General features: G+C 36.9%; 1 protein-coding gene across 6 annotated transcripts in view; it reads left to right on the top strand.

Annotated features, from left to right (window-relative positions):
* The window catches only part of Ascc3 (activating signal cointegrator 1 complex subunit 3), a 379,245-nt gene that overhangs the window by 15,225 nt on the left and 341,733 nt on the right, over nt 1-22,287 (top strand). For 5 of the 6 annotated variants that reach the window (XM_029558579.1, XM_029558580.1, XM_029558582.1 and 2 more), the window contains 2 exons: nt 3,161-3,311; nt 21,588-22,180. In XM_029558579.1, the coding sequence (XP_029414439.1) occupies nt 3,161-3,311; nt 21,588-22,180 (744 nt within the window). The remainder of the gene's footprint in view (nt 1-3,160; nt 3,312-21,587; nt 22,181-22,287) is intronic. The other variant, XM_008822937.3, reaches the window with a different exon arrangement.

Below are 22,287 nucleotides of genomic sequence, written 5' to 3'. Positions count from 1 at the left end.
ATTTTCTGTGCAGCAAACAGATATTTTCAGAAAAGATTTTAAGAAAAGTCCTTGACCTGTGGCATATTACTTTGTACAAAATAACATTTAATACCATAGTGTAGGTGGTTTAAACAACAGATACCTCTTGTTCCTTGGAACTGGAGCTGTTAGTCCAAGAAGTCAGGTTGATTACCCTGGAGGCTTCTTTCTTGCCTTCATTGAGATTGCACCCTTCCACTGTGTCCTTCCAGAGCCTTCTGCTATAGGAGCATAGCCCATAGTGTCCACATTTTGTTTTCCTGTAATGAAACCAAACAGATAGGATTAGACCCCAGCATCAATGAATTTAATTAATCATCCTTTTGATGATATCTTCAAATACAGTCACATTCTGAGGTACTGGGAGTTGTATTTCAACATATGTGTTTTGAGGAGACAGGTTAGCTCATAATGTATAGCTTTTGACCAATTGGCAAATATGTGGCTGCTTCCTTTAATGTTAGTTTACTTGTTTTTAATCTTTAAATTGTTTTCTTCCTAAATATGATTTTATAATATATCTGTATCCCTGCCTCAAAAAATAAAACAATAGTAAAAGCCGTAGCCACCTACATACACACACATACACACACAAACACGTACACACAAATAATGAGTTTTATATATCTTTTAAATCATTTATCTAACTTAAAATTTACTGAAATTTGCATAAACTAACATACTTTAAAATATTTTATTTATTATTTTTATTTTATGTGTATGAGTGTATTCCTATAAGTGTGTATGTGTACCCATGCCATGCAATGCCTGTAAAAGTCAGAAGAGAGCATTGGATCCCCTGGAAGAACAGCAGGTGCTCTTCCCTGCTGAGCCATCTCTCTAGTCCTAAATTAACATTAATGATATGACATTTCATATTATGAATGAAACTTGTAGAGACTTAAATAGTAGAAAAGGCCAAATGTTTTGGGGAGCTTAGTCAAGATGCAGTTAGCTTTATAGCCTTCATGCTATGTATAGTGTACATAGGAGGAAGATAGGAGATAATTTATAAACTATCCTAATGCTTTTCTTTAAAAATTTTTGTTTAGAGCAGTTGCTTTACTTGATGACTCCTTGAGTGTATTGTAGAGTAAAAATATCAATTTCCTTATAGGGAGAAATTTTATTTTTAACAAGTGTTTAGTTTTATAGTTAGTAGGTTCCTAGAAAGAAGAGTCTTGATTTTTTTTTTTCCTACTCTAATGATACAGAGTTTTGTTACACCACAAAACACTTATTTTTTTACAATGGTTACTACATTTGTCACAGTAATTAAAATAGGATTATAGTCAATATACTTAATATTAATGTCTTACATTTTAATTATTTTCTGTTTTTACTTTTCCAGGACATTTTGCACATTATCCTGAAGATTTTAAAATTTAAAAAAGAATAAGGACTTCATGCTTTTTTCATGTCCTTTAATTTATTCTTGTAGACCTTTAAACACTTTTTCCCTTTGAAGAAGGAAAATGGCTATAAGCCTTTTTAATGTGACATTTATTTATTTATTTATTTATTTATATTTTATTTAGTATTTTATGTGTATATTGACTGCATGTGTGTAAGTGTACCCCTGTCTTACAGTGGAGGTCAGAATAGGGCGTTCGATTCCCCTAGAACTGGAAGGTTGTTAGCTGTCATGTGGGTGTTGGAAATTGAACCCTGGGCCTCTGCAAGAACAGTAAGTGCTGGTAACCTCTGATCCATCTCTCCAGCTCCTTAATGGGACTTTTTAATCATTGAAAATATTCAGAAAATTCAAAAGTAGAGATGAAAATAAGAATTACATACTTATGATCCTATTATCACAACTTCATTAATCCCCCCCACATCTTCATTAATTTTAAGAGCAATCTATTTCATCTGTACCTTTGCCCATTCTCCTCCCACACCTAGATTGACCAACCTCATTTTAAATAAAAAAAAACGAGGTAAGAAAGCCATGATGAATGCCGAATACTGTTAGTACAACCAGTAGTTACAGTTTTCTACCTGACTCAGCAGTTCTTTATTTTGTTACAGCATTTCATGACATTTATCTATGGATCAAAGCCAGTGATCTGACACGAACTTTCTATTACATTCTGTAATCAGTTCTTGAGAAGGAAAAGATTTATATAGTCTCAAGAAAATAATGTTTGTAGAAAAGAATCTAACTGGTTCTAGAGTCATACTTTAGAAAACAATACTGACTTGACTATGTTGAACTAGTCAGGGAATCTCATTCTCTTTAAATGCCTTTCATCCAAAAAAAAAATGCCCTCAAAACATAAAACTCTTTAAAAAAATTTTTTTTAATTCTTATTTTATGTATGTGAGTGTATTTCCTGCATATACGTGAGTGCACCCGTGAAGTGTAGTGGTCCATGGAGGTCAGAAGAGGGTATTGGATTCCCTGGAACTGGAAATTGTTAGCTGCCATGTGGGTGCTGGGATCTGAACCCTGGTCCTCTACAAGAACAACCACTGCTCTTAACTGTTGAACCATCACTTCAGCCCCGACATTTTTAAAAGTCCTAAAAATTTTTTAATGATTTTTATTTTATGTATATGAGTGTATTGCCTGCATGTATGTAAGTGCACCATGTTGTCCAATGTCTGTGGAAGCCAGAAGAGGGAGTTGGATCCCCTGGAACTGGAGTTATGGATGGTTGTTAACTGCCATGTAGGTGCTGGGAACCGAACCTATGTCCTCTGCAAGAGTAGCCAGTGCTCTTTTAACTGCCGAGCCATCTCTCCATCCCAGAAGCCTTATTTTTATTAAAAAAGTAGAAAACAGGAAACAAGTATGTAGGATGTTACTAGTTGTTTTTGCCTTCAGAATTTTGAATGTTTTGTTTTACTTTGTTGTATGAAAAGGACTTACTAGCTTGCTTTGTAATTAAATTCTAAAATATGAAGTTTTTATTAAGCATGTTTATTTTTTAACTAAGTGTTTTTTGGACAGATCAATTTGTTATCTATGAAATCACATTAAACACCTGATTAATGATTAATTTGGATATAAGTAGATGCAACTTTAATTTTGGGCAGTGAAAAATTGCATTTATGTTATATAAAATGTATGTGGTATCTAATTGATTGGAAAAAAACTTTTAACTAGTATTTCTCTTTGTTATACTATCTGTTGCAGCTGAAACGATCCAAACTTCATGAACAAGTCTTAGAATTGGGCTTGACATGGAAGAAGATAGTAAAGTTTTTGAATGAAACACTAGAGAAAAATAAAATGCAAAGCATTAATGAAGACTTAAAAGATATATTGCAAGCTGCAAAACAAATCGGTATAGTTTCTCCTTTTTTTAAATAGCCAATAAGGTTCAATTATAGATTCTTTTTAAACTATATATTAACAGTATATGGTAAAAAGCTAAACTTTCTTAACAGGTATTTATAATTATGAAAGACACTTTCATCTGTTAAGGAATTCAGAACAGTGTGGCAGGGGTGGAAGATTATAATAAGGTAGGAGGGATTTATAGGAATTAAAAGTATGAAAACTCCTGTCTTGAGTGAAAGAGTGATTAGGCAAAATAAAAATTTAATTTAGTTCCAAGGAGCATGAAAAGCCTGTAGTTCAGTCTCTAATAGGTGACTACCTAGTTCATAATTTATACTTGACCGTTTCAGCTTCCAAACCATAGCAACATACTGATTGATTATACTTCAGGAAAATTCTAATTTAAAATTATAATACTCAATTTAGGTTTACTTTCTAAAGGTCAAGAACAAAACTAAAGTTTGTAGTAAAATTTTGAGTTTGTATATTGAAATTCACTGTATTATTACAAAATTTTGGCAGTTCATACTGCTGTAGTTTGAAGGTTCAAATTTAGCAGGTTTGTACATACAAAAAATCCAGATTCATTCCCTGGCCCCTTGTAATCTGACGTCTACCTATCTTTGACCTACATCATCCTTGCTTTCACTATTGTGCTGTAGACTTCTGGCTTTCTCTGACTTTCTCAACCCTTCCATGCCACTGTCTCTTTGGAGGACTTTGCACATTTTGCTTCCTGTCCTGTGAAAGGTCTTCTGTCCTAATCATATTATAGGTAGATCCTTTCTTATTGTTTGAGCTCAATTAAAAAATTATTTCTTATTGAAACCTTCACTAATCATCCAATCTAAAGTTGTCAGGTAGTAATTTTTTGCTTTTGCAAACCGCTTCATTGTCTGATATTTTTCTTTACAATTGCTACAAAATATAAGTTTCTTGATACTAGGATATTACTTTCCTTATTCATTCTTCATGCTTAGCTTGGAATAGTGCCTTGCATATTTAAGGGTTTTAGTGAGATTCGCTTGGCAGATAAATGGAAAAGTTTCCCCAGATGATTTCTTTGTGAAGGGAGGGTTTAGAACCTTACCTTTTTCTTTCCATTCTTGGTAAGTGATTCTTTTTTATCTCTGTGACTTGTGTCCTATTGTAGACTATGATAGTACAAAATAAATGGCATGCATAATTTTGCTGTTAGATGATCATCAGAAGTTCTAGAGCTTTAGCAAACATTTAGGTTGCATAAGCCTAAGGGAAAAGAGTGGTTTATGGTAGTGTTTGACATAGAGTCACACTATATTTTAAGAATATTGGAACAATTTAAAAATAATAAACATGGAAACTCTCTTGTTGATGAGTTGATCTAGTCTTCGCATCTTCATTGATAAGATGTTGAGGTACCAGGGTCTGACTGAAGTACTTCACAAACACTACACAGTATTCTTCCAGTTTCTTAGTTTCATTATAATAATACTTCGGAATACTTAGGAAAAACAGAAATGAAATATTGGACTTAGTACCATGAATAAACTTTTTATGTATATATTGTATTATTTTTTATAGAGCTTTTGTGGATTCATAGAACAGTTCTTAACCAAATTTAGATCCCCGTCCTGATCCGTGTCTTTCCCATACCCCCAGTGAACCTCATGCATTCCTCCATAAATGCCAAGTCCTATTCATTCAGGCATTTATATCCAAATGTCCCTCAGTGTAAATGTGTATGTAAGTCATACTCTCCCTTGCCCAGCAGCCATCAGTCTTTAATAGTTCTCAGTCTAGTGTCTGCCACCACCTATTTCTCTCCTCCACTTTGGGCCCTTGTTTAATTGAGTTGGCATGGGTTCTGTGCTCAATTGTTACCATTGCCACAAGTTCACATGTGTAAGATTCCAATGGCCTGGAAGCCTCTGCTTCCCTGTGGTCATGAAGCAGCCCTGACTGTTACATTCTTTCTGTTCCTTCTTCTGCAATGGTTCCTGAGCCACGAGTGGATGAGGTTCCACATAGGAGTCCTGTCCTATGCTCTACAGTCTCTTTTTTCTTTAAAATTTGGCCAGTTGTAGCCTTCTCTGCAGTGTGCTCTGTTGTATAAGGAAGTTTTACTGATGAGAGTTGAGGGATGCATGGGTTTTCTCTCTACTCCTTTAACTGCTATGTTTCATGAACCTTAGTTGTAGAGGTTCAACTGTAGATGTGTCACCTAGTACTGGGCATCTCTCAGATGTGTGTTCTCTGTGTCTGACCAGATGTGCAATTTTGCAGTAGCCACCATCTGTTGCAAAAAGATGCTTCTTTGAATAATGCTGTACAGTATGCTTGTCTGTAAATATAAGGATCGCTGTTTAGCATATAGTAAAAAGTTTCATTTATCTTGAGATATGAAAGAGGTAGGGTTTTCTCTAGGGTCTGTGTCCTCTCCTGACATGTGTATTTGACTAAGTTTACAGTGCTACCCAAGAGTTCCCTCCTTTTGAGAGGGCTTGAAGTCCAATTAGATAGCTGTTGATTGCCCTCCAGATAACAGTGCCACTACTACATCAGTAGAGAGAGTTTGCCATGCTGGTCATTATGATTATTAGGCTTTAGGGCTGGGTTGGACCACTGATTGTTTTTCTCCCTTGGCAGTTTGCAATCATCATCTAGAGTTATGATAGCCGAATTTCAGTTGGAAGAATTCCAGGTCAGTTCCTGCCCCAAAGTCCTTTACCCTAAGTATGTCCTGTCCTCAACAGTAGGGTTTTATCTACTAGTTCTGGGAGTCCTGTACCCTGAGTATGTCCTGTCCTCAACAGTAGGGTTTTATCTACTAGTTCTGGGAGATAACCAAGAGGCTTGGCAATATCCTTTGTTATTTTGGGACTCTCTTGGACCACCTTCACCAACCAAAGGGAGGTCTCTTCTGTCTGGCACTATTGTTCCTTGCCAAGCAGCTCCCAGGTGTACATGCGCATTAATGTTCAGATACCATATGTACACATCTCATAGGGTGTAAAGGGTATCACTTTTCCTTCTAGGTTTCCTAGCCCTCCAAGATTCATTCACCTCCACTCCTTTTTTCTTTCATCCAGCTTCCCTCCTCCTTCCCTCCCTAGACATAGTACCCCCATTATCTCCATCCTTCCCCCAGTACCACCCTACTCCCACCATCCTTCCTCTCCTGACTTCTCTCCCTCCCCAACACCATGGCCCCTTTATGTCCTTTTTTCCTCTCCTCCCTGCTGAATACTCCTGCTTTTTCCACCTCCTCCCTGGTAATATCTGTCCCTTCATCCCCCTTTCAGTTTCTTTCTTTTCCTTTACCTCCACGTATCCTTTATCTTCTCCTGGCTCTAGCTGTTACATTAGAATTTATACATTCACATGTAATCCACAAATGAGGGAGAACATTGCTTGCTTTCCTGTGTTTTTGTTATTTCACTTAACATAACACTCTCTAGTTCCATACAAATGGACCCTGCAAATTTCATAATTTCATCTTTTTTTATTTCATACACTTCACACTCAAATCCAGACCTCCCTCTTCCATCCATGCCTCCTCCTAGCCTCAAACTGAACCCTCTGCCCTCTGCCATACATACAGAGTCCTATTCATTCAGGTGTTTTCTACCCATGTGTGCTTCAGCGTAAATGCATCCACTGGAGTTTAGTCTTCCCATACAGTGGTCATATGTATGTCATACTCTCCCTCACCCAGCAGCAGTAAGTCTCAAATAGTTCTCAATCTAGTGCTGGCCCACCACCCGTTTCTCACCTCTCCTTTGGGTCCTTGTTTCTTTGAGTTGACATGGGTTCTGCATTTGACGCCACAGCTGCCCCAGGCTCACATGAGCAAGCCTCCAGTGGCCTGGAAGCCTCCACCTCCCTGTGTTCATGAAGCAACCCTTACCACCCCTTCTGTAATGGTCCCTGAGCCATGGGTGGGTGACGTTCCGTATGGGAGTCCTATTCAACATGCTACCGTATCTTATTCTCCAAAACTTGGCCAATGGCCTTCTGTGTGCATTGCACTCTGATGTACAAGGTAGCCTCACTGGTGAGAGTTGAGGGGTGCATTAGCCCTTTCTGTACCCTTTATTCTCCTATGTTCTGTGGGCCTTATTTGTAGAGATTTGACTGCAGATGTGTCACCTAGTACTTACTGGATATCTCCTAGATGTATGGTGTCTGTGCACCTCTGTAGTAGCTCCATCTCATGCAAAAAGAAGCTTCTTTGATGACTGCTATGCAGCATGCTTGTCATTCTAAGGGAGGTCACATGTATCTGGCACTGTTCCCTGTCAAACAGCTCCCAAGTACGCATATGCATTGATGTTCAGACACTATGTGCATTTCTCATAGGGTTTCTAGGGCATCACTTTTCCCTCTAGGTTTCCTAGGCCCCTGAGATTCACTCATCTCTGCTCTTTTCTCTCATCTAACTTCGCTCCTCCCTTCTTCCCTAGTCACAGTGCCCCCATTATCTCCACCCTCCCCCAATAGCTCCTGATTTCCTCTCTTGACTTCCCTCCCTCTCCTACCCTGTGGTCCCTGCATGTCCCTCCCTCGTCTCCTCCCTGCCCATTACTCCCAGTTTTTCCAACTCCCTCAGGTAACATCTGCTCCCTACTCTCTCCCTTTCAAGTTGTTTCTTTTCCTTTACCGCCATGTATCCTTTCCTTTTCCTGGTATTACATCAAAATTTATATAGTCAAACATAAGGGATTGGTGCTACAGTCCACAAATGAGAACATATGTCACTTGCTTTTCTGCATTTGTGTTTCTTCACTTAGTATAACACTCTTGAGCTCCATCCATTTACCTGCAAATTTCATCTTTTCTTACTGTGGAGTAGAATTCCATTGTGTAGATGTGCCACATTTTCATTAACCATTTGTCAGTTGAAGGACATTTAGGTGGTTTCCATTTCTTAGCTAGTTTGAAGAGATCAGCAACAAGCATGGATGGACAGGTATCCCTACAGTAAGATGAGTCTTTTGGGTATATGCAAGGAGTGGTATAACTGGATCATATGGTAGGTTCATTTATAGATGTTTTTGAGGGTTCTCCTCACTGCTTTCCATAGTGGTTGCACGAGATTGCACTCCCACCAACAGTGAATGAGCGTTTCTCTTACTCCACATTTCTCCAGCATTTGGAGTCCAGTCTGACTACGGTAAGATGAAATCTCAAAATGTTTTTTATCTTCCTTTCTCTAACTAATAAGGATGTTGAGCACTTTTTAAGGTGCTTCTTAGCCATTTTTATTTCTTAGTTTGAGAACTCTGTGTTTAGGTCTATCTCCTGTCTTTTTATTGGATCGTTTATTATTTCTTTGGTTTTTTTTTTAATTTTTTGTATATTCTGCATATTAATCCTCTGTCAGATGTGTAGCTGGTGAAGATTTTTCTCCCACTCAGTGGATTTCCTCTTCCCTTTCTTGGTGGTTTCATTTGTTTTACAAAGGCCTTGTAATTTAAGGAGGTCCCACTTACTGGTTGTTGACTTTAGTGCCTGAGCAGCTGATGCCTGATTCAGAAAGTCTTTTTCTACACCTGTATCTTGGAGGGTGCTGCCTGTGGTTTCTTTTAGCAATTTCTGAGTTTCAGGTTTTATATTGAGGTCTTTGATTGATTCGGAGTTGACTTTTTTGAAGGGTACAAGATAGGGGTCAAGTTTCATTCTTCTGTAAGTAGAGATCCAGTTTTTCCAGCACCATTTGTTAAATATGCTATCTTTCCTCCATTGTGTGTTCTTAGCACCTTTATCGAATATCAGGTGGCTGAAATTATATGTACTCATGTTTGGGTTTTTTATTGTGTTCCATTGACCTATGTGTCTATTTTTGTGCCAGTACCATACTGTTTTTATGACTGTAATATAATCTGAGATCTGGTATGGTGATCTCCTGAGCGTTGGTCCTTTTGCCCAAGATTGCTTTGGCTATCCAGGGTCTTTTGTGATTCCATATGAATTTTAGGATGATTTTTTTTTTTTTTTCAAGCTCTGTGAAGAATGTCTTGGGTATTTTGATTGGAAGTGCATTGAATCTATAAATTGCTTTTGGTATGGTCATTTTCATAATACTGATTCTACCAATCCATGAGCATGATAAGTCTTTACATCTCCTAGTGTCCTGGGATCTGAAGTCAAGGAATTGGAGCCCTCCTGTGACAGAGACCAGCAGGGGACAGGGTTGGGATAGATGAGAGAAATGGAGTAGAGAGGCAGTGGGCCGAATCTGGCTTACCAGAGTCCTGGCTGAGCAGGTCTGTCTGTCTGTTACGGAGTTTGGGAAGTTAGTGGTGGGGGTACTGCCTGGGGAGGGACTTTGAGATCTGTGGTAGGGTGTTTAGTTAGTCTGGTTTAGAAAGCTAGTCCTGGGATTTGAGGTGAAGGAATTAGAGCCTGCCTTTGACAGAGGCCAGCAGGGGATAGGGTAGGGGTAGATGAGAGAAAAAAAGTATTATTATCTTTTTAAGTTACCATTCTTCCAACTACCACTCTTCACAAGACAGACAAAATCAAACAACAATGAAAACAGTTCAGGAGGGTCATAAGATGTACACAGAATAGATAGAAACTAGGTTGCAGGTGTGTGGAAAGACCCTGTGTTTCCTAATTAGCTCTATAAATATTTTTTCTAGAGTAGTATGTTTGAAGTTAATCCACATAAAATCTCATGATTTTCCTCCTGCCTGAATAGAAGACAAGACAGACAAAATCAAACAACAATGAAAACAGTTCAGGAGGGTCATAAGATGTACACAGAATAGATAGAAACTAGGTTGCAGGTGTGTGGAAAGACCCTGTGTTTCCTAATTAGCTCTATAAATATTTTTTCTAGAGTAGTATGTTTGAAGTTAATCCACATAAAATCTCATGATTTTCCTCCTGCCTGAATAGAAGTCAAGACTCAGCCAGATCTGTGCTAACTTCTTTTAGCATTCAGATTACATTGCCAAGAAAAGAACTATTTGTTTTGCCTTCCTTGTATTATCACTAGTTTATTTGGGTTTGACATTTCTGTGCATCTTCTTTTTTGTAATGTTAAGGAAAGCATTAATTAGAAGTGGAGAGCAAATGAAGAAACTGATGTGAACTTCAGGCCTCCATATGCACATGTATGTGTGCACATGCATCCCCCCCACCCCCACATACACATGCCAGAAAGAAAAGTATTAATTAAAAAATAGGTTGGTCAAAAGGTAGGTTGAGTAGCAATGGCTTAAAAAGTGTGGTTTAGGCAGATCCATTATGATTTATAAGTTTTCAAGAAATAAGAGTTTACTATTAGATATTGGGGAATCAAAACCAGGAGTCTAAAACTGTTTATAAAGTGTTATCTAGAAAAGGAACTATAAAGTATTAGCAGGGTCTGGAATTATGCCTGTGGAAGGATAGACATTTGGAATATAAAAGACTGGTAATGGGAGGGATATAGCAGGTAGATTTCTAGGAGAATTTATAAATTAGCTATTTGGAAAATTGTTGATTCTAAATCTGTTCAAAGAATTTTTTTACAAGTTATAAATTGGCAGTAAGGTAACTTTGGGCAAACCTCTATTGAGAATAATTTGAAAAAGTGTAATATATAAAATTATTTTATATTAGAAAACCACCAAAGCAGAAAGTAAATATGAAACAAAGACCTGGAAGCATAAGCAAACCCAGAAAGCATGATACTGGCTTTTGGATCATTTTTCCTAGAGGTGACTGTCCTTTCCAGAAGAAGAGACTGGGTAGAACAATGGAGGATGAGAAGATGCACAGAGCTTCTGACAGAGTTAAAGGACTAAGATGACAAACATGACAAAAATGGACAAAGGAAGAATACAGAATCTATGTACTTGACTATTAAAGAAAATTAAATCTGTAATTAAAAGCCTTAACAAATCTATGTGCCTTAATGGCTGTACTGGGAAGTGTCATGTAATGCCATTTCAAATGATATGAGAGGCACTGGAGAGATGGCTCAGGAGTTAAGAACACTGGCTGCTCTTGCATAGAACGCAGGTTTGATTCTCAGCACCTACATGGCAGCTAACTCCAGTTCCAGGGGAAGCCAGTGCCCTCTTCTGACCTTTGCAGGCATTGAACGACACAGGTGCACTTACATTCATGTAGGCAATACATTCATACACATAAAACGAAAGTATTAAATAAAATATAAAAAAATGATGTAAGGGTATTGATACAGCGTGAAAGACGTTAAAACCATGTGATCAGACACATACTATACAATGCTTGATTGACTGCTGAATCACAGAAAAAAGTTACCAAGATTTTTGGGGTTCATTGGAGAAACTTGGTTATGGACTAGTCATATTAGGTAGTGTTGTGTCAGGTTTGATGCATTCATTATAAATGCCTAAATCTCAGGAAGTACATTTTTTAGTATTTGTAATGAAATGGAAAACTGTAGTATGCTATCAAATGAGTGTAAAAAATCCAAAACTCAGATGATGCTAATGTATGATCAAAAGGGAGTATAAGCTCATGTGAGTATAAGAAAAACCATTGGATTAATTGGGGAAGCAGAGTATGTTTATCATAAACAACAGCTTTAAAATTAATATTCAATAGATGAAGAGCATGTTTTATGAATTTGTAACAGCTATTTTTGATGAGTTCTTAGCAAACTATTGTAGAAAGGGACCTACTTTATCTGTGATACAGGGTATCAGTAAAAAAGATTGAACAAAAATACTTAATGGTATAATACCAAAAATTTCTGAGAATGATGATAATTTCTGGAATCTAGGAATTGTAGGGAAAAGTGGAGATACAGAAGGATTGACTTCTGGAGACAAAAGTACAGCTAGATAGGAAGAAATACTTTCTCATGTTCTAAGTACAAAGGTATGATTATAGCTTACACTGAAATATATTTTATGAAGAACTAGGAGAGAAGAAATCATAGTCTCCAAACAAAAAGAAAGAAATGTTTTAAGAGGTAGAAAGGCTAATGGTCATGATTTAATTATTCACATGCATATTATGCTTGTATTGAATTATACTATGCTTGATAAAATAGGTAAAATTATTATTTGTTAATTAAATTTAAAATAAGCTGGTTTGAGATATGGCAGCAGTCAAAACTGTCTAGTACCACTTCTGTTTCTCACATACTAGAAATCCTTCCTAAAATAATATGGCAGAAAAGATAGAAAAGGTATAAAGATTAAGAGTGCCATTACTACCTATAGCTATAGAAAATCAATAAAAGGTGTGCTCCATAACTTTCTCATGGAGCTCTAAAATATTGATAGAAATTAAAGAAGACCAAAGTACTGAAGGGTAATTATAAGGATCGGAACTTTACTGTTGTAAAGATAATATTATTACTCAAATCAGCCTACATATTCAGTACTTTTCCACTCACTATTTTAGTAGATTGGTATTTATGTGTGTTTGGAAATTGATAACAATTTGAAAGCTATTATTGAAACCTAAAGGCAAAGAGCAGTCCGGTCAACCTTAAAAATCAAAGAGGCAAGCTTATTTACTCCACTGGATAGTAAAACGTGAAAAGGATGAACATAACTATTATATTACTCATAGACCAGAGGGCTAGATTAGAGTTCATAAACCAACCCTCTGATATTGGGACATGCTTTGTCATGGAGTAGTGGGATAAGGCCGCTTTTTCTGTATATGGTGCAGGATTAACTGTGCATATGTGTGTGTTTATGTAAATACACCTATACAAATAATTGAGGCAGCTTATAGAATTAAACAAATGCACAGACAGTCTTCTAAAATAATGTGGAATATCTTCATGTTTTGATGTATGGTAAAACATAAAATTAAAAGTACACTCAAAAGGAATGATTGGTAAATCATTACTAATAACTATTCTTTACTAGTAACTATTCGTTAAGAGTAAAATAGCAAGCCACAAGACGGGGAATAGAGTACCAAGGTATATTAGCAAAAGAGTTTGTATACATAGTAAATAAGAACTCTTACAAATCAGTAAAAAGGACAGGTTATCTTGTACAAAAATGGGCAAGAGCCTTGAGCAGCCACTTAACAGGCCATAATTGAATGGCTAATAAAGGTGAAAGAAATGTTCTGCCTCATTATTAAATCAATAAAGATGGCTGCTACACGCTAAAGTTGAAAAGATTGAACTGGCAGCTGTTGGTTAGGATCATGAATGTAAAGCCAGAATTGTCCTGTATTTCTTCTTGTTTGAATTGCTACGACTACTTTGGATAATTCTGACCAGTGTCTATAGTGGTCAAACCAATAAAATTTTAACTCTTGGAACAAAAATATATGTACAATAAAAGTGCTTGTACCTGTATACTGAAAAGGTGTGTACCTTCATGGTAGCCTGAATTATGTGTGATAGCCTGAAGATACAGAGCCATTCAATAAATGTGGCATAAACTGTGGTATACACACTACCTTGTAATAACAGTGATATGTAACATTGTAAACAAATTTTACAGCATTGACAAGAATAGTTAAACCCATAGGCACACATACACACAAAATATAATTCTGTGTATGTGAACTTGAGAACTGGACATGCTTAATCTTTCGTCTTTGAAGTCAGGATCACTCTACCTCCCACAAGTGATGGGGCTCTAATTCTGGGCTGTTTTTCCCTTATTTTTGTTGTAGGAGGAAGTGACAGTGACTGGGTCTCAAGTAGGTACCTGGGTGACTATAGTCATGTTCTGTTTCTAGATTAAACAATATTTTATGGCAATTCTTTTAAGCTGTTTTAAAATTTTATTATTTATTTTATGTGTATGAGTATGTTGCCTGCATGTTTGTAAGTCCACCCATGTCATTCAGTGTCCGAGGAGGTCGGAAGAGGGGTCAGATCTCCTGGAACTGGAGTTATGGATGACTGTTAGCTGCCATGTGGGTGTTAGGAACCAAACCTGGATCCTCTGCAGGAGGACCTCTCAGTGCTCTTAGCTCCTGAGCCATCTCTCCATCCCCTCTTTGAGCTTTTTTTATATACTGTGCATTTTTTTTTTGTTTCATATATATATGTCTTTTTCATATATATATGTATGTCTTTTTCATAGATATATATGTCTTTTTGAGACAGGGTCTCCCTGTGTAGCCCAGGCTGTAGTTTATAGTTTTCCCATCCTTGAAGCACAACATTCATTTTCAACTGAAAGAAGTGTAGACATTTAGGACAAAAGAAAAGAAGAGAATTCAAATGCTCTAGGATGAGTGACTCAAAGACCATCTTTTATATATATATTTATTGTGCTTTTGTAATTTCATACAACAGTTCTTAATCAAATTTAGACCCCCTCCTGCAACCTTACCTCCCATCCCACCACTGAACCTTGTATATTTTGTCATACATGTTAAGTTCTATTTATTTAGGCATTTGTACCCAAATGTCCTTCATGTGTTCAATTTGAATCATTAAAAATTTTACATTGTAGTATGTTTAATATACTTTGTTGTATGTTTAATATTCTAGGAAGGTTGGTGGTTTGAACATTTTAAAAAGAAAATATGATTATCAAATAAAAATCAGGCATCTAATCTCTATTTCTATAAACATGTTTGTATCAGCTTGCTTGTCTTACTGAAGTTCTTATTGACTGGAATGAATTTAAGTAAACAATACATAATTATAATGTGTTGACAAGTGATCAGTTATCAGAGGGTGAAAGTATCATGTAAAGTTTAAACATTATATGCAAAGCAAAATAAAATTTGATGACCGAGCATTTCATTTTAAAAATATAATTATAAAATATTTCTACTAAACATTGAATATCTAATTTAAGAACTTATTTGGTAACTGCTTTAACTTGAGTGGTTATTATTTAAGAATACAAACCTTTAGAAGTGTTTAAAATTTTATGTGTATGAATATATTGCCTGCATGTAGGTAGGTGTACCTGTGTTGTGCAGTGCCCTTGTGGTGGTCAAAGAAGGGCATCAACATTCCCTGCAGCTGGAGTTATGTACAGTTGTTAGCCACCATGTAGGTGCTGGAAATTGAACCTGGCTCCTCTGCAAGAGCAACCAGTGCTCTTAACCTCTGAGCCATCTCTCTAGCCCCAGAACACAAGTCTTTAAGATGTATATGTCTATTAAGGGACTCTAGATAGGCTGACTAGACTTAGGGGACAGATTTGCACTGGGGGAATGGTTGGGGACACTGACAATCCAGTGGGCCTTAACAGGGATGACTGAGTATATGGGCTTCAGTGGGGAGTGGGGTTTGCAGTTATGGGAGGGTGCCAGTGGGGATGGAGAAATAAATATGATTAAGATGAAATAAATATGATTAAGATTGTTGGAGCTGTTCTGTATGAAATACACAAAAAGTTCAATAAATTTTTTAGTAAAAATAAATTTTCAAGTAAAATTTCTACTTATTTCAGGATTCTCAACTATTAGGGAAGATGACTGAAAAAAAGTGACATTTTGTAATTAAGCATTTTGCAGTCCAGGAAAGTACAGATGAAAATTTTGTTGAGGATGATTTAAAATTGTAGACATCACTCAGTTCTTTGATTTTAAAGATTTGTTATAGTAATAAGCAGTTGTGCCATTTTATATCATAAGGCTCCACATAATGTTTAGGGTTTTTCAAGTTTACAGATGATTTATAATGAGAGAACGCTAGCCAGCCAAACTGATTTCTGCTTATTTTCTGCAATGTAACTCATTTTTAAGAAGAATGTTACACTTAGACTTTTCCTCGGTCTTCTGAGAAGTGCCTTATAGTTTACTATGCATTTCACGTCTTATTTGCTCTCAGTGTAAGTTGCTAGGTAGGTAGAACAAATGTTATTAATAAAAGTGCATTCCAGTGACCTACATAAATCACTTTCATATAGAGGGTACATTGAGATGGTTTTTTTGGGTTACACAGTTTTTTCATGTATAGAAAATTAGGTATATCGGCCGGGCGTGGTGGTGCACACCTTTAATCCCAGCACTCGGGAGGCAGAGGCAGGTGGATCTCTGAGTTCAAGGCCAGCCTGGTCACATAGTTCCAGGACAGCTGGGGCTATGCAGTCACTACCAGCAGCGGATCCTCCTCCGTTCTCATGGGTGCTGCTCCTTTGTTCCCACGGGTGTCAAGGCTGTTTCCTTGTGGTCGCTAGCTGTGGCTGTTCTCCTCTGGCTATGGCCGCTCTCCTGCTCTCTTAGTTCCTCTGATCAGTCATCTGGTCCAGACCTCAGGGCTGGTGAGGAGACTGTGTCAACGGAGCTGCATTCAGACACAGGAGACCAGGTTCAGTGACACAGGTCTGCTTTATTGCAGGAAGGCACAAGCTTATATAGGGGTAGTGGTCCAGTCACAGCACAGCAAGTAGGATACCTTATTAGCGTAACAGGATTAGCATCCTATCACAGTACAGCAAGTAGGATACCTTATTAGTGTAACAGACAGTGTCCTATTAGCATAACAGACTTAACGTCCTATCACAGAATAGCAGGTAGGATGTGTTATTAGCATAATGGGTTTCAGATTACAGAGCCTGGATTCCTGGAAACCACTTGACCCTGACTGTTGCAATATCTAAGTGTTGCAATTTGGAATTCTAAGGGTGATGATTAGGGAGTCCTGAGCTCTAGGCATCAGTCTCATGATCTGCCAATGGGAGCAAATGTCACAAGGCATTTCTTGTAGCTCCAGTGGTTGGGCTGTTGCCTCAGGCCTGCTGTATGGCTGTCAATAAGACTTTCACCCTAGGCTCAAGCCTGTCTCCCACAGGGCTACAGGGAGACCCTGTCTCAAAAAGACCAAAAAGAAAATTAGGTATATAAATGGGTAGGTTTTTAGACTAGCTGTCTCATAAAGTTTCATACAGAAATTTGCCAATTGATTATTTAGTATGCTTTTTTAAAAACATCTTAAATTGCCTTCTGATAAAAATGAACTACTTTAAATCCCCTTTAGTTCCCTTCAGATTACCAGATCGAAATGAATCCTGTAGTAAAAAAACCTGAAGAAATACATGTAAATGTTAACTGAAAATCATTTGTAAAGATAATTTAGTACTATATTACCACTAGATTATATGTATAATAGAGATGAATAAGAGGTCATATGGGGATAAGATTCTCAAAGTTAATGAAACATCTTCATTTTTGAGTGTTGCTTAAACAAGTACATGACTAAGTTTAGACATACCCTGGAGGTACTCTCCCAATCCCACCTTTTTTCCAGTAGGGCCTCTTGAGTGGTGGTTCACCTATCTTAACAGTGAGGCTTCCAGGTTTCCCTTCAGATTCCATTTTGTAGAGGGAAGGCAGGACCTGCTAGACAACTCTGTCAGGTTTGAGTGCTCTTGAGATTTTATGTTTAACAACAATTCCCATATATTTTATACATTTCTGGCACCAGAAAGCTGAGCACTGACTCAATAAGTATGTCATACCAGGAAATTGGGGCAGCTCCTTTACCTCCACCATGCTTGGGATTCTTTTCACATCTTCATTCCAATGCTGTGCTCTCCTGGGGACAGTGCAGCATTTCCCTTTTCTGTTGTGCAGCCAGAGCATTAGGAATGCAGCTCTCAATGTGGGCTGAGAAAGAGACCTCGTGAGTTCCTAGGAAGGCAGCAGAGCATCTGAAGGCCTTCTGAGTGTACCTGGAAGAATTCATTGTTTTCAGAATGCTCTTGTCTGTATCTTTTACCTGGCTAGTCATCCATAGCCACAAATACTATTAATCAGTGTTGTAAATTGAAGCTTCTAGAGTAGCACTGTGTGATTTGTAACCACCGTTACATGAAAATATGTGTTTAGCCTGACTTAGACATATGGTTGAGTAGGTTGCCCTGAAGAGGAGTTATTCGTTAGGCAAGGACATCAACATTTATGAAACACCGTGACCTAAGTTAAAATTTTTTACAGTACCTGTTATTTTTGAAATTTTATAGATAAAACAGTACTCTTTAAAAGATCTGAAATTTGAAAGAGTTGTTTTTGATCTGTGTTGATCTTTCTGAGTGTACAATTTTCATTATTGTAAATGGACTCATGGCTTCTCATAATTTATTTTTATGTCAAGATACACAAATTGTGTTATGCCGAAATAGGTGGTTGTGCCATAATAAGTGATTTATTTATTTTATCATTAATTTTGGTAAGCAAGAATTCAAAACGTACCTACTTTTAGGTGGTTAAAGGACTCTGGGACGAGGGAAAGTGTGTTTGGAGAAAAAGAGGCTGCCATGACTCTTGTTTAATGACTTCCTAGCTGTTTTTTCCTGAAGCAAAATTTCCAGCTCAAATACCCATTTTAGCATGTACAAATAGGGAATAATTTTGTTAGGACAAAGTAAGATAACTTTATGTGGAAGTTTTAGTAAATTGTTTTATAAAGATGACAAGAATGCCATTTAAAAACATTAATTTTATTGAATAGGAGGTAGGAATTCACTAGGCAGTTATGGTAAAAAGACCCCAAAGAAAAGTTGCCAGTTTGTTGGCTAAAAGTCAAAATGTCCTTGGGCCTGTTAGCAGCATACTCTGTTCCAAAGGCCAAAAATGTTAAAAGAATTTGGGAGCCTGTATCTAATCCTTCAAAGATTTTAGGGTTACCTCTTCAGAGGGCGGAGTGTTAGAGTAGCCAAAAGCCCCCAAAAATAAATGAAAGAAGAGAAAAAAAAGAGAAAAGAAAAGGAAAAAAGTGATGGGGAGATATGGGAGGTGTTGGAGGGGAGGGAGTGGGCATGGATTTGATCAAAACATCTCATATTCATGTATGAAATTCTCAATTAAGTTTTTGTAAAAGGTAAAAAAAAAAAAGAAAATTGTATTGCCTGCATGTGTGTAAGTGTGCCTATGCCATGCAATGCCCATGAAAGTGAGAAGAGGGTGTTGAAGCCCCTGGAACTGGAGTTAGGGATGGTGGTTAGCTAAATCGTCAAGCAATGTATATAATAAAAGAGCATTTACATAAAACAAGAGTTTGAAAGTACTGTATAATTTACAGAAAACATTGGCCATGTATTTTCTTAATACTAGAAAAATAAACATGATAATGTTCCCTAAATTGTAATAATAGAAATAGACTTTATCCTTGAAAAAAGTTGGGAATAGACATGAAATTGCTTATTTGTACATGCAAATTATTAGTATTCAAAACATATGTAAACATTGCATGTATTAAAAAAACAAGGCCCTGTGATATAGCATAGAAATAAAAAGTCTGATGTCACTTTGAGCTGGATTTAGTTTAAGTCAACTATTCTTTGTTGATCTCATTTGGGGCTAGGTGGAGTTAGAGAATATAAAAATAAGCACAACATTGTACTCCTCTGGGAAGAGGTAGCTGAGAGTTGGAATTGAAACATGAATATGATTCAAACAAATCAGAGTTTCTGCCAGTGATAAGTGAGGATATGGAAGTAGACATAAAATAGGACCTCCTGTTTTTTTGTTTTTTTTTTTTCAAATCACACCTTTAAGTATTTTATTTACTTTATACATGAGTACTGTGTTTTCATTTCCACATCTCCCTCTCTCCCTTGCAACGTTGGTGTCCTCTACCACTCCCTCTCAAATTCATGACTTCATCTTCAATCATTATTATTGCATATGTGTGGTATGTATACACATACAAGTGGCTAAGTTTATTTAGTGTTGCTCACAAGTTTGGGAATTTTATGTTTTGAGGATAGAGTTTTGCTATGTTATATAGGCTGGGCTTGAACTCCTGGATTAGGTGCTCCTCCTGCCTCAGTTTCCTTAGTAGTCAGGTATATGGGTGCCATGGTGCCTGGTAGGACCTATTGCTTTTAATAGTAAGTCATCTTTTTTGGCTGAAGGAGAAAATGTGTAGTAGACAGTAGGGCTGAAAACAAAGAATAGAGTCAGTTCCTGGCCATGTAGGAATTTAGATACAGCTATCTAAACTCTTCAGTATTTTTGAGAAATACTAGTTACTCTTTCAGGAATAATTCTGCTGTTAATTGCCTTGCCAACTTTATTAGTATTATTTAGGGTGGGACACATTGATATTAGGACCTCTTGAAGATTTTAAATTTTTTGTTTTTTCTGCTGTAACAATATTCTTTTAAATTTCTGAAATTCTTTTTTTCTTTTTCCTTTCATTTGAGAAAATTGGATATGAGAAGTTGATTCCCTGAATCACAGGGGCTGATTCTTTATCTCTTCTTATTTTCATAAGGGTGTTCTTTCTGGTTGGCTTTCTTATATATTTTACAGTATGGTTAAATTTACTTTAAACTTATGTATGTACTGATGCTTTTAAATGGCTTTGAATGAGAGTTGTATAAATTTATAGGTATTTATTTCTTGTATTTCTTGTCTTGGAGGTTTATGGTACTTACTGGAAAGAAAACTATAAATCTTTGAGTTTTCCTTTCATCTCCAAATCTGTAATTCAGATATTTTTCATCTTTTACTATTGGTTGTCATCAAACTAAACTTTTTAAAAACTTTTTTTGGGAGGTCTTTCTGTAGTTCCAGCTGGCCTGGAATTTGCTATTGTAGAGATCCACCTGCCTCTGCCTCGGGCACTACCTACCACAGGTAACTTTAAAAAAAAAAACCAAAAAAAACTTTTTAAGGGGCTGGAGAGATGGCTCAGCAGTTAAGAGCAGTGGCTGCTCTTGCTGAGGACCTGGGTTTGATTCCCAGCACACCCACATGGCGGCTAACAACCATTTATAACCCCAGTTCCAGGGAATCCAACTCCCTTTTCTGACCTCCACAGGCATTGCATGATACAGGTGTTCTTACACACAAAGAGCAATACATTTATACACATAAAATAAAAACAGTACATATTTTAATATTACCAAAAGAGAATAAGATTTTTGGGGACTGGAGAGATGACTCAGTGGTTAAGAGTACTGGCTTGTTCTTGCAGAGGACCTGCATTGATTCCTAGCACCCACATGGCAGTTAACAATGGTCTGTAACTGTATTTCCAATGGATCTGCTGCCCTCTTCTGACTTCCACGAGCATTGCACCATGTGTGTGTGCCCCTGCCTACATGCAGGCAATACACTCATACATGTAAAATAAAAATGATAAAATATTTAAAAAATTAAGAATAAGTTTTAAGTAATGTCTTATTTTTTAGAAAAGGTGGTTATTAGGTAGCTTCTGTGTTTAAATATAGAATAATTACTAGTAATAGTTTGCTTACCTAAAGTCATTTGGGAATGAATTTTTCTGTGCTAAGTTGATTGGTTGTTGGATTTAACTCAAAGATATTTGTGGAAGGGTTTTTTTTTTTTTTTTTCTTTTTTTAAATGATAAGTTGAACAATGATTCAATTGAACTAATATTGTTTCTTTTGTCTTTAAATAGTTGGCACGGAAAATGGGAGAGAAGCAATTGAAAGTGGGGCTGCATTTCTGTTTATGACATTTCACTTGAAGGACTCTGTTGGGCACATGGAGACAAAGGCTATCAGACAGATGTTTGGCCCCTTTCCATCGTCATCTGCCACCACAGCTTGTAATGCCACTAATCGAATTATTTCTCATTTTAGTCAAGATGATCTTACTGCTCTTGTCCAGATGGCAGAAAACCAATGTAGTGGTAGAGTACTTTTTGGTAAAAACTTAGCATTTTCATTTGACATGCATGATCTGGACCACTTTGATGAACTGCCAATAAATGGTGAAGCCCAGAAAACTATAAGCTTAGATTACAAGAAGTTCCTTAGTGAACATTTTCAGGAGCACTGCACCTCAGAACTCAAGCCTGTGGAAAAAACAAATGGTTCCTTTTTGTGGTGTGAAGTTGAGAAGTACTTGAGTGCAACTTTAAAGGAAATGACTGAAGCGCCAAGAATAGAAGATCTTTGCTGTACCTTATATGATATGCTTGCTTCTGTTAAAAGTGGTGATGAACTTCAGGATGAGGTACAGTTGAAGTCATTGAAGTTTTATGTAAATGTGAGCCACCTTAATGAAATAGCCTTTTAAAACATTGCTTTGTTTTTATAGTTTTGGAGATTGAACCTGGATCTTGAACATACTAAGCATGAGCTTTAACACTAAAG

The sequence above is a fragment of the Nannospalax galili genome, unplaced genomic scaffold (genome assembly GCF_000622305.1).
Source record: "Nannospalax galili isolate Female #2095 unplaced genomic scaffold, S.galili_v1.0 scaffold448, whole genome shotgun sequence".
Lineage (NCBI taxonomy): Eukaryota > Metazoa > Chordata > Mammalia > Rodentia > Spalacidae > Nannospalax > Nannospalax galili.
This window is presented reverse-complemented; position numbering and strand designations above follow the sequence as displayed.